The 11,564-nt window shown below is 37.6% G+C and overlaps 2 protein-coding genes across 5 annotated transcripts; one reads left to right on the forward strand and one right to left on the reverse strand.

The window, feature by feature from the left end:
• The first annotated feature begins 40 nt into the window (after positions 1–40).
• Positions 41–3,269, forward strand: llph (LLP homolog, long-term synaptic facilitation factor). The gene is made up of 3 exons (XM_007555222.2): positions 41–147; positions 1,956–2,193; positions 2,910–3,269. The coding sequence occupies exons 2-3, from the start codon at positions 1,968–1,970 to the stop codon at positions 3,071–3,073; spliced, it is 390 nt and encodes a 129-aa protein (XP_007555284.1). The 5' UTR covers positions 41–147; positions 1,956–1,967; the 3' UTR covers positions 3,074–3,269.
• On the reverse strand, positions 3,266–11,500 carry hcls1 (hematopoietic cell-specific Lyn substrate 1). Of its 4 annotated transcripts, none has more exons than XM_007555221.2 (16): positions 11,359–11,499; positions 10,750–10,833; positions 10,591–10,664; positions 9,222–9,345; positions 9,034–9,144; positions 8,466–8,520; positions 8,272–8,382; positions 7,187–7,297; positions 7,001–7,111; positions 6,862–6,917; positions 6,214–6,283; positions 5,988–6,136; positions 4,872–5,000; positions 4,645–4,807; positions 4,499–4,564; positions 3,266–3,579 (listed from the first exon to the last, which is right to left on the reverse strand). In XM_007555221.2, exons 2-16 carry the CDS (start codon positions 10,831–10,833, stop codon positions 3,446–3,448), a joined length of 1,548 nt encoding a protein of 515 aa, XP_007555283.1. In that variant the 5' UTR covers positions 11,359–11,499; the 3' UTR covers positions 3,266–3,445. The 4 variants fall into 4 exon arrangements, with proteins under 4 accessions (XP_007555283.1, XP_007555279.1, XP_007555281.1 ...); XM_007555217.2 differs by having other exon boundaries at positions 4,499–4,567; XM_007555219.2 differs by lacking the exon at positions 7,001–7,111 and having other exon boundaries at positions 4,499–4,567; positions 11,359–11,500.
• Between the last annotated feature and the right edge of the window lie 64 nt (positions 11,501–11,564).

An 11,564-nucleotide genomic window follows, 5' to 3' on the forward strand; every position in this document is an offset into this window, starting at 1 on the left:
GGGATTAACGGCCAATCAACTGCCACCGTCTTCAGTAGGTCTGACGCAGCCAATCACGTTCGAGCTTCCTTCACTGTTCCGTATGTGAACAGAGCAACGTGTTTCTGTCGCAGGGCGCACATTTAGAGCTGGAATTATAAACTAACTGTAAGTAACCGCTGTTCTGGAACATGCCCTACTAGATTATGACTTCGTCAGCTTATTTTGAAGCGATGAGGCTTTTTAAAATAGTTTTCAAAACGTCTAGTTAGCTAAAATGCTACGTTAGCAGCTCGTTTATGTAATGGTTACCGCACCAATTAATGTTATTTTGTTTATTTTCTCTCTATATGCGTCGTGTAGGTTAGAACTTTTTAGTACTTCTAGACTTTATTTCGAAGAGGCTGTTAGGGTAAATTGGAAACATGCCAAAAAACCAAAATAAAATGTATCTGATGATCCATCATCAGTTGTTAGCTCGCACTGCTCTGCTGATCTACCTCATTTTCCACTCCTCTTTATCCCCTGCTTGGTCATATAGAGATAGAGTCGGGGATAATCCTTGTTCATTATCATTGATACAAGAGATGTTTAAACGTCCTCCTTTCTCAAGAAACCGATGCAAACTTTTGAGATGTCTTAAAAACCTTTAAATTGAAACTTGATTGGGTCTCCAAAGCTAAAAAAAATTATATTCTAAATACTTTGGCAGCGGTTATTTTAATCAGTTTTGTGCAAAGTTGCTTGTAAATTGCTGGACTTGGATTCCTTGGGCTCTAAACTTGAAAATGTGTTTTTTTTCTCTCCCCCCGATTCTTCAATGAAAATCGTCAAAAAATATTTTCATCTCCAAATCCAAACTTGTTGCTTTACAGTATTTCAAGAAATGTCTTCCACCAGGAGAAACATCGGCTTTTTCTCGAAGGAAAAGATTAAACATTTAAGTGGCTCAAAAAAGCTTTTAACCTACTTCATTACGTCAAATTACGTAATGGGTCTCTACAGATCTGTGAACAATCAAGGCTGAGTGAAATTGAACAAAACAATTATGGCTAATTTACATTTTAACACAGGGACGAGTTGGTTTGGATGCTTTTGCTCCTTTAATGAATCACTGTTTTAATTCAGCATTTTCTATTAACTGTGGTTTTCTGTAAAAAATTAGTTTTGCAATCTGAAATGTTTAAGCTGCAAAAATACACATAAAAGCTTCATCAACAAATGAAAACAATGCATCAGGCTGATGGAAGAAAAGTGAGGATAATCCGCATGATTTTACTATTCCTGTGTTCACTGCAAAAACACAAAATCTTAAAGTATTCATTGGCTAGTTTTTAGTGCAAATATCTTAACACTTAAAATGATACAAATACATTTTTAACAAGATATGAACTTGTTTTAAGCCAATAATTTCTTGATATTTTTTTTAAAGGAGTAAATTTCTGGCAAAGATTTTAAATTGATCTCAACAATTTTCTAAAAAAAAAAAAAACATTTCTGAGTTTAAAAAGTCAAAATTTACTTGGGGGAAAAAACCTTCAAAAATGTAGAAATTAATCTTAGGAATTTTCTAGAAAAAAAACTTGAAAAATTATAAGTTTGAAAAGTTGAAAATTTCTAAGTATTTTGGTGGAAATTTACCTCTTTTTGTCAACCCAAAGTGGTCCTAATGCATTGTAGCAGTCTGTGTTACAGTGGTTGTGAAGAATCCTGATGAGGACAATCCAGTTTTATTTACTTTGAAACTTAAACAAATATTGAAATATTTTCTTGGTTTCATCAATCTAACTGAATATTACAAAACCCAGAAAAAAATTTAATAAATTTAGTTTCTTCCTTCACACCACAGAAAGACATTTTTCCCATGAAAACATCTTATAATATGGAAATATTTTAAATCAATATTAAGAAATAATTGACTCCTCGTTTGTTCTTATTTCAAGTGAACTAAGATATTTACATTTTTCTTTTTTTAGCTCCTCCTGAAAATGGCCAAAAGTCTTCGTAGCAAATGGAAGCGGAAGATGCGGGCGGAGAAGAGGAAGAAAAACGCTCCGAAGGAGCTGGCTCGACTCAAGCAGGCTCTGAGTCTGGATAAGAAAGGAGGAGCGGACATGGCCGACCTGCAGGATGTCGCCACGGTGATTCCAGCTGACAAGATAACGAAGCAGAGCGACGTTGAAATGTCAGAGCAGCAGCAGCAGGAGGAGGACGGTGAGTTGGAGAGATAAAAGTCAAAACCTGTTAATCTGTTTGCAGTTAACAGATTAAATTATTAAATTATGGGTTTTAGGCAAAATCCTGCCTTCAAATCAGGTTGAGTTTGAGATAAAACGTCTCAAATACCTGGATGTTGAAGTTCAGGAGAAATGTTGTGCACAAAGGAAATGGAAATTTGTGGCCTCACCAACAACAATTCAAGAATAAATTAAATAAATTAGGACAAAACTGCACATTTTTTAATCAAAATCTAGTCAACATAGTATTTTCCAAGCCTTCTTGTTTACTTCTGTTGTCATAGTAACTAGGTAGTAGTTACTAGGTAGTAGGTAGGTAGAGTAGTAACCTACTCATCGCCTTAAACTTTATAGTGAACATTGGTGCAAATCTGATTTTAATTGATGTATTAAAGTTTGTCTAAATACAGGAAGTGTTTTCAAACAAACACTGACATAGATCCTGTTTTTATTTTCAGTTCAAAAGACTTCAAAATAATGAGAACACTTTCATTTTAAGGAAAAAACATTTAAAGTTTTAGATCTATAATCCTATTCCTACAAAGTAAAAAAAAATTATTACTTAAGCTGTTTAAATAATGCTTAGCTTTTTGTTCAGTATGTAAAAAATATATTTTTTAGTGATTTTAGTTTTTAAAAATGATTCTTTCTGGCACATATGTGAGAGTTGAGTATTTTGTGCTGCATTTTTAGATGGGAAGATGGAGATGGACGCGAAGCGCAGCAAGGCGACTCTGCTGGACGAACACGGACAGTACCCGGTGTGGATGAGCCAGCGGCAGGCCAAGAAAATGAAGGCCAAACGCGTGACCAAGAAAACAGGCAAAGTGAAGAAGAAGAAGGGAATCGCCTGGTGAAGGAAGCGAGGCGGTTTGTTTGTTTCAGAGACTTGGGAAATTCTGCATCTGTTCTTACAGGACAGCAACTTTTTATGAGTTAACTTTTGTTGACAGAAGATCATCAGAGGAAGATTGTGTTTGCTCCGTTTGTAGCACTGGAACTTTCTAAATATAGAAATCATCCGTCTGATGACAGAAATAAACGTTCAAACCTTAAAAAATGCTTTATTGTCTTTAATTGAAGTTGAGGATCTGAGTCCCGTTCAGACTCTCAACAAAAAGCATTAAAATGTTGCGTTATTAGCAAAAAATGCTTGGATAAATAGAAGGACAAAGTAGTTAGAGTTGATAAAAAGTAGGATTTTAAAGGGAAGCGTGTGCAAAAACCGGCTATTGCAGCTGGACGTAAGAGGCTGGGAAGAGACCGGTGCGGCCGTGACAGTGGCCCTTCCACCAGCCCTCGTCGATCATCTCTATGTTGGTGATGACATCATCAGGGTTGAAGGAGATCTCGTCGTCCGCCTCTGTGGAAACACGGAACCGTCGGGCTTTAATTCGTTAGCAAAGACGGTAAAATTTTCAAGCTCACCTCTCAGTCGTACTTATTTATTTTTCACCATTAGACACTTGACAGATGTTTTTCAAGATGGCCCCAGTTTCTGATCCTTTTTAGCTAATTATTGCCATAAATGTTACCCATTTTTATGACTTAGGTGAACTTTATGTTTTTTAGTCTTCAGGTTTATATACCTTTAAAGTGATAATATGTAGCAAAATCAGAAATGAGAAACTGCTCAACTGGAAGGAGATGAGGTTGTAACTGAAACAATCGTCTTAATGTTAGCATAGCTTCTGCCATTTTTTAGTATGTTTAGCAGGTTAGCGTTAGCTTCTGCTAATTATTTAATGTATTTAGTGGTTTACATTTAGCTTCTACTAATTTTTTTCTAACATTTAGCAATATCTTTGTGCTAGTTTTTTTTATGTGTTTATCAGTTGTGTGATAACAGAGATAAGACTCTTATTTAGCAAATTAGTAGATAGCTGTTGCTAAAACCTACTGCCAGTTATACTGTAAACATATTTTCTCCATTACAACCAGGGTGGCCATCTTGGAAAAACCTAAGCATTATCAGTAATTATAATTTCTGAGTTCAATCGTGTGTGATTTGACATCAAAAGTATTAATTTGCGATAAATATTGCCAGATGTAGTGAAAATTTTTCTTTAGCTCGACAACCATCTTGAATTATTTTCAAAAAAGTAAGTGCCAAGTTAGGTTCTTGTATCCTCGTGTGAAAAAAGGAGGAGGAGTAAGACTACCTCCATATTCCCCTCAAGGAGATGCCGTGATCGTCCCAAACTGGACGGCTCAAATAAATCATTAAAAGCCCAAATCTGCGTCTAAGTTTCACAGTTTGTGAACTGCAGAGGACGTCTTACCTCCTTCATAGTCGTAAATTGCAACTGCCCTCTGGCCAGCCGACACGTCCTCGTATTCGCCGCCATCTTCTGTGAGCAGAAATTAAGTTTAGATGAGAAAATCCGAACGAGAAATTCTTCCCGCAGAGCTCTGGTCGGAGACACACCTTCTGGTTCAGGAGCAGGTGTTTCGCTCAGTTCATCGTAATCCCCGCCGTCCTCCACTTCGTCCACGGCGGCGGACCGCGGCGGCAGAGGAGGGTCCACCGGTTCCAGGAGATCGTCTGAGCGTGGAGGCAAGTCTGGAGGCTCCTCGTATAACTCGTCCCCCTGGAGGTAAAAACGAGACGTTAGGCTGCCGTTAAACTATAGAAATGTCTGAATGTGAGTTTACCTCTGGTTCTGGTTCTGGTGTTTTTGGGACCGCCGGGAAGTTTCGGTGAGTTTCTACAGGCGGATTGTCGTAGGTCGGTTCCTCCTGAGCAGGAGGAGGATGGACTTCCTGGTTCCGACTATCCTCCTCCTTAAAGAAACAAATCGATTACTGAAAACGATTCCAGTGGCTAGCTTTAATGAAAATTCAAGATGGTGGACTTCCCCCCCCCTCTCGCTCCTCCCCCAAGTAATTTTTTTTCCAAGTGCCAGTGTTCATCACAGATGAATACTTTTGATGTCAAACCACACATATTTGAACATATATTTACTGATAATGTTTTGATTTTTCAAGATGGCTACAATGGTTGCCATGGAGATTTATTTTTTGCACTAGTATCGCCAATTAGACGGGTTTGGTGTCCAATCAGTCTACACATTTGAACCACAGAAATCGTATTGATCCTGTGTTTTCTTTTTCTGGTGGACATTTTTCAAAATGGCTGCCATGGTCGTAATGGAGCCGTTATTAGCAACAGTTAAATTCACCATCAACTTATTCACTAAATAAGAATCTTACATCTGCTAACGCTAAACACATAATACAATTAGCGGAAGTTGAAACTAAGAATAAACATAAAATAACAGAAGCTAATGCTAAACACACAAAATTATCAGAAGCAAATGTTAAAACACAAACCACATAAATGATCAGAAACAAAAAAGTTAGCGGAGGTTAACACTAAGCACTTTTTAAAAATTTATGGAAGCCAACGCTAAGCACACAATAAAATTAGCAGAAGCTAACGCTAAACAAGCTAATGCTGACCTGAGTAAAGTTTCCTGCCACCCATTTTTTTCTTCAAAATTTAACAAAACTGGTGTCAGACTTTTGTGCAGCAACAATTTTGTTGGTGTTGCCATAATTTTAAAGATATTAATAAAAAAGTTTGGTTTAAATGGAGAAAATGTGGGTAGAGGAAGGTTGAACTGTTTACCTGTAAACTTTCAGGGCTACATTAAAAACAAAAGCAGCGCAAATGGAAATGTTAACAGCACAAACCAACACAAACGAAGAGGAGTTGGTTGAGACCATTTTAGTTAGATTTGAAGACGGTGGGGCGGCCATCTTGCCTACCTGCTGCCTGCGTTTGGCTTCCTCTCGCTCTCTGCTCTCTCTGGCTTGTCTTCTTGCTCTCTCTTCTTCTACTTTCTTCCTGTTTTCTTCATCTGAAGCCTTCGCCATGTTCTCGAAGCGAGCCTTCAGTTTCCCAGCGCCTGCGCTTGCTGCAGAAATCAGACAAATTTAACTTAAAGCACAACATCACCAATAATTAGTGCTATATTTAGAACAATGAACTTACAAGCCTCTACAGGTTGAGTCTTTTCATAAGCAGAAGTTGGGGAGTCCATGTCTGAAAATCCCGCTGCACTCTGGAGGATCATAACAGTCAGATTAGACTTTCTTCAGAAGATTTGGGTTTAAATATTTGACAATATGAATAGAAACTAATTTTTGGTAACACCGAGTTGTGGGTTTTCATAATCTATGAGCCAAAATCATAAAAAGTACAAGAAACTGGGGATGAAATGTTTTACAACTTGTGTAATAAATCTATTTCATAGGAGTTTCACTTTCTGAAATGAGTGAAAAAGAGAAACATTCAAAATGGTGGCGGCAGCATCATGCTGTGGGGTTTGGATCTATGTTATTGAGGTCCTCACTTGTCTTCCTGATATTTTGGATATTTTATTTTGATTACACAAGGAAGCAATGTATTTTAGGTGTTGCCTACATTTAACTAGTTTTTTTAAATTAACCAATGAGAAGCTTGTAAAATCATGACATCATCATCTGAACTTTATTTACCTTCTAAATTTGAACAAAATGATTTTAAAAAGATCATGTGTCTTCCTATACAGCATTTAAAACTTTAATGTTTTATTATGAGTTTTTATTATTAAATTGATGGTTTTATTTCAAATTAATTGATCAAATCCTGGACACCAACCTTATCCATTCGGTCTGTCTGAACTCCATAACGACCGCCGAAACCTGCAGCGTAATCTAAACAGAAGAACATTTCTTCAGATTATTGAGCTAAAGACTTCAGGTTTTTAAGGAATGAATCCATTTTGACTTTTTCCCACCTTTCTGGGACTGATGCTTATCCGTCTCGCCTTTGTAGTCGTATCCCAGCGCCGCTTTGTCCACCTTCTCCTTCTCAACGCCGTACTTCCCACCAAATCCTTTTGCGTAATCTGAATGTGAAGCATAAAGTGAAGAGAAAATGCTGGTATCACCGTGTCTGTGATGCTAACTTTGAGTTTATTCACCTTTCTGGGACTGATGCTTCTCAGTTTCTCCTTTATAGTCGTAACCCATGGCAGCTTTATCCACCTTCTCTTTCTCCACGCCGTACTTCCCTCCAAAACCTTTGGCATAGTCTGAGGGAATCACAGCACAAATGGAAAAGTAATGGATTAATCGTGGAGGATTATTTTGACGGTCCCAAGTTCCCCGGCGATAAAAGCTCGGCTCCAAGCAACAACAACCAGCAGAAGAAAGGCATCCAGGTTTGATTTGTGCTCTTGTAACAATGGCTGACAGAAGCAGGAGAAAAGTGCAGTTTTAAGTAGCTTGTCATTTCCATAGACGTGGTTTTTATTTATAATTTTTGTAAAGAGTAAATTTGTTTTATTTATTTATTTAATTTCACATATGTAATAAAAAAAACAGCAAGACTTTGAGCTTAATTTTCTACCAGCTTGTTTAACGCTGTCATGGTTGCTAGGCAACGGGACATGCGCTGATGGAAGGGCGGAAATTATGGTGCGTTCCAGTTACCTCGGAAATTAGAGTGTTCTTTCCTTTTCAACTGCTGATGCGCAGAGCGGTCATATTCAAATGCAAAGTCGGCCTAACAAGTGGTAACTGGGAGTATTCTGAGTTTCTCTCTCTTCTCTGGTTGGAAGTCCGACTTCAGGAGGCGTTTCAGTTCATTTTTCCAACTGGGAAGTCGGAATTTTGGAGTTCTAAGAACAAATTTGAATGCCGTCCAATTTTACCGTTTACTTCCGGTCTTCGTGATCGACACGCGACAAAATATTTGTATTTTTTCTTGTCTAGCATTGTGTGGAAACTTCACCTAAATGTTTGAGATGTATTTGTATTTTTGAGTCACTCTGATTACATTTAGCCTTGCGTAGAAAAGTGAAAATCCACAATAAATCTAAACTCCAAATGCTAGCTTTTAAAACGAGCTAACGTTGCACATTGAAATTAATCATCCCACCATTTAATGGTTCAAATAAATCATTAGAAGTCCAGAAACAGTCTGACCCCCCTGCTGATTAAGATCAAACCTCTGATTGGACCTGGATCGGTTCCATAACCACAGAACCAAACAAATAAAACCCACCTTTCTGTGACTGATGCTTCTCCGTTTCTGCTTTATAGTCATAACCCAAAGCCGCCTTGTCCACTCTTTCCTTATCAACTCCATACTTCCCTCCAAAACCCTTAGAGTGATCTAAAGTGGAGAATTAAAAAATTAAATCTGGAGCTTGGAGATCTGAAACAAGCGAATATTTATGAGCAACATGTCCAACCAACCTTTCTGAGAGGCGTGTTGCTGCACCTCTCCTTTGTATTCGAAGCCCATGGCAGACTGCAAAGAATGAAGAGGCAATTTTACCACAAAAAGTTCGTAAGATTACAAGAAAAAAAGTGATTTCAATGAGAAAAATGTTTCAAAAGTTAGCAATGACCAGCTCAGTTTGTGTGGTTCTTTTTTCAAAACAGACTGTTTGCACAATCATTTCAAAGAGCTGCTATTGATAATTAATATTTTAAATATGTTGCAATAACTATGATTATTACTAATTATCTATAAATAATAATATAATTTATCATCAATTATTTCACATGGAATATTACACTTCATTCTCCCAATATTACGACTTCATTCTCGTTATATTATGACTTTATTCTCCTGATTAAATAAATCTTGCTCTAATATTCCACTGTAATTAATCTGAATTCAAAGTAATAAATAGAAGCTGTGAAACAAGAAGTCTGCTTTGGGTGTGCTACCATCAAAAAAACAAAAATTAAATTAATCAATATATTGGTTAATCGTCCAGCCCTAGCGTGTAAAGAGGGAAATATTTTCTTTCCTGACCTTGTCAACACGGTCTTTCTGAACACCAAATTTCCCACCGAATCCCTTCGCCATGTCCTTCTGGGAAGAGTGCTGCTCCACCTGCGCCACATAGTCGTGACCCATAGCCACCTGGACAGAAGAAGAGGATCAGACGGCAGGACAGAGACGGAGTGTGAGGGACCAAAAGGTAAATAAAACCTGTCAACCTTGTCCATCCTGTCCTTCTCCACACCAAACTTCCCTCCATATCCGTACGACGCTTTGGGAGTTTGATCCTTCTGCTTCACCTGCTCGTGTTCCTGAGCGACCCGGTTTCTGAGCTCAGCGACGCTGTAGGAACCAAAGACATGGAAACGGAAAAGGCTTTCAGAAGCAGCACCTTGTAAAAAAGTATTCACACTCTGGAATGTTACAACCACACCTTCAACGGGTTCTGAAAGGTCTATGGGTGATACAAAACATATTCGATATATTTTTGTGCCCAAATCATTCTTCGATAATGAAATGTTGGCTTATTTTGAGGTCCAACAGTAAAGGCAAAAGTAGAGCCACTACCCAGCTGACAAAACACGGTGGAGCTCCACTTGGGTTGCTAGGTAACAGGCAGAACTCTACTAGGGTTGCTAGGTAACGGGGCTGCTTGCATTGAGTTTCTTGAAACGGCTCATTGTTAAAACACCAAAAATAATGAAATTATTTATTTAAGAACTTGGGGTGTTTTTAGTAGCAGTAGAAACCCAAATGAAAATATAAAAATGTGAATTTTGCACAATAGTTCCCCTTCAAAGTGTTTTGTTGGGATTTCATGTGACCAATCAATGCAAAGTAGGGAGTAATTTTAAAGTGGAAGGAAACTGATACATATGAGAAGCATCGGTCATCTATTTTTCTTTGCTTTACAACTTGAGTTCAGAGGTTGGGAAATTATTAGTGGTATTTAAACAGAATGAAAACGTCTCGGCATATTTAATTTTTACAAAATAGTTTTGAAAAGACTAATTTCCCCTCCACTTCACAACTGTCCACCACACTTTGTGAAAGTCTAAATGCAAAAAACTCCAAAATAAAATGTTTTAAAAAAAACAATTGATTTCCATTATAAACGGATGGCTTTCAACAGATTGAGCTGTTTATAAAGTCTGTTTTGATAAAATTTTGTATGTTGCAAATGTTTTATTGTGAATGTGGAAAATCTATTCAAATCAACAAGACATTAAGAAAGAAAACAAGGGTTAAAAGTAGCTATAGTTCTTAAGGGGAGGTTAAAAATCACCAAAAATAATCAGCAGGTCAGAAGTTTACAAATATTGGTAATTAGAATCAGACAATCGGTGCATCTTTGATTATTTCCATCAGAAGAACATTATTTATATGCATTTTAATGAGGGAAAATCTTTGCATTGAACTGGTTTAATGCTCTTTCTATCCCTCTGTGTCATCTGTTATTACCCATATTTGGAGCGACTCGCTGTCTGACAATACGCTCTTACTTCCTCTTCCTGTTGTCATGCAACTCCCACTAAGACTTGTATTTACTCTTCTCATAATTTCCACCAAAGATAAAAATATCTTCACCTGATGTGTTCTTTGCGCCCGGAGCCCTCAATGCTTTTGGCCCCCCACCTCTGCTCCTGCTCGGATACATCATTCTGAAACACATTTCAAACAAAGACTACAGATAAATAACCTTTTTTTTTTTTTTCACTGATGCTCGCTCCAGGAAGTACCCAGTACCTCAAAGTCAGGGTCTGTCTCCCAGTCGTCCCCCTCTGCAGCCACCTTCACGTTCACATCGTGGCCCACCACTGACTTCCACATCTGGGGGAAGGAAACACACAAACGTCAACACTCAGAGCTCAGATTAAAGCTGTGCATGAGTCCTATTTGTGGAAGTTCTTTTTGCAGGGCAGAAATAGAGCAAAGAGCAACCATTAAGTCCCAAAAAGGAAGTAGAAGCTTCACTTCACCATTACTGTGCAGACTTATTGGATTCTTCACCAAAAGTCTAAACAAACAGAACAATTTTGATATTATAAGCTGTTATGACATGCAAATTCTGATCAGTGACAAACTCAAGATTATGTTCATTCATTCTCATAAATATGTAATATTTACATGATTAACCTTTATTTTACATGTTTCATGACACCTCTGGAGTTATTTTACCATATTTAAGCAACCTTTAAGATATAAACTGTTACATTATTGACTAGGATTAACGGTGTACTGGCTTATGATAGAGCTACTTCCTTAATTAGGGCGTTAACATTTATGATTTTTAAAGAAAATGGCTGCAGATTTAGTCAGATAGTGCAGAAGAGATAAAAAAAAATATGACTTTACCTTTTAGTTACTGCGCAGTTTTGATGCGTTTAGGCGGATTTTGCAGCAACAAAGTTTTCCTGAGTCTTCACAGGTTGAGACGGTCTGATGGGCGACTCGTGAACGCGGATCCAGCAAACGAGAGCGCGCAGAGGAACAAAAAAGTAAAACCAAAACCAAAAAAATTTAAAAAAATCTATTTACATTTTAATATCTTTCACAATGTC

This window comes from Poecilia formosa, unplaced genomic scaffold (genome assembly GCF_000485575.1).
Source record: "Poecilia formosa unplaced genomic scaffold, Poecilia_formosa-5.1.2 Scaffold69, whole genome shotgun sequence".
NCBI classification, from domain to species: domain Eukaryota; kingdom Metazoa; phylum Chordata; class Actinopteri; order Cyprinodontiformes; family Poeciliidae; genus Poecilia; species Poecilia formosa.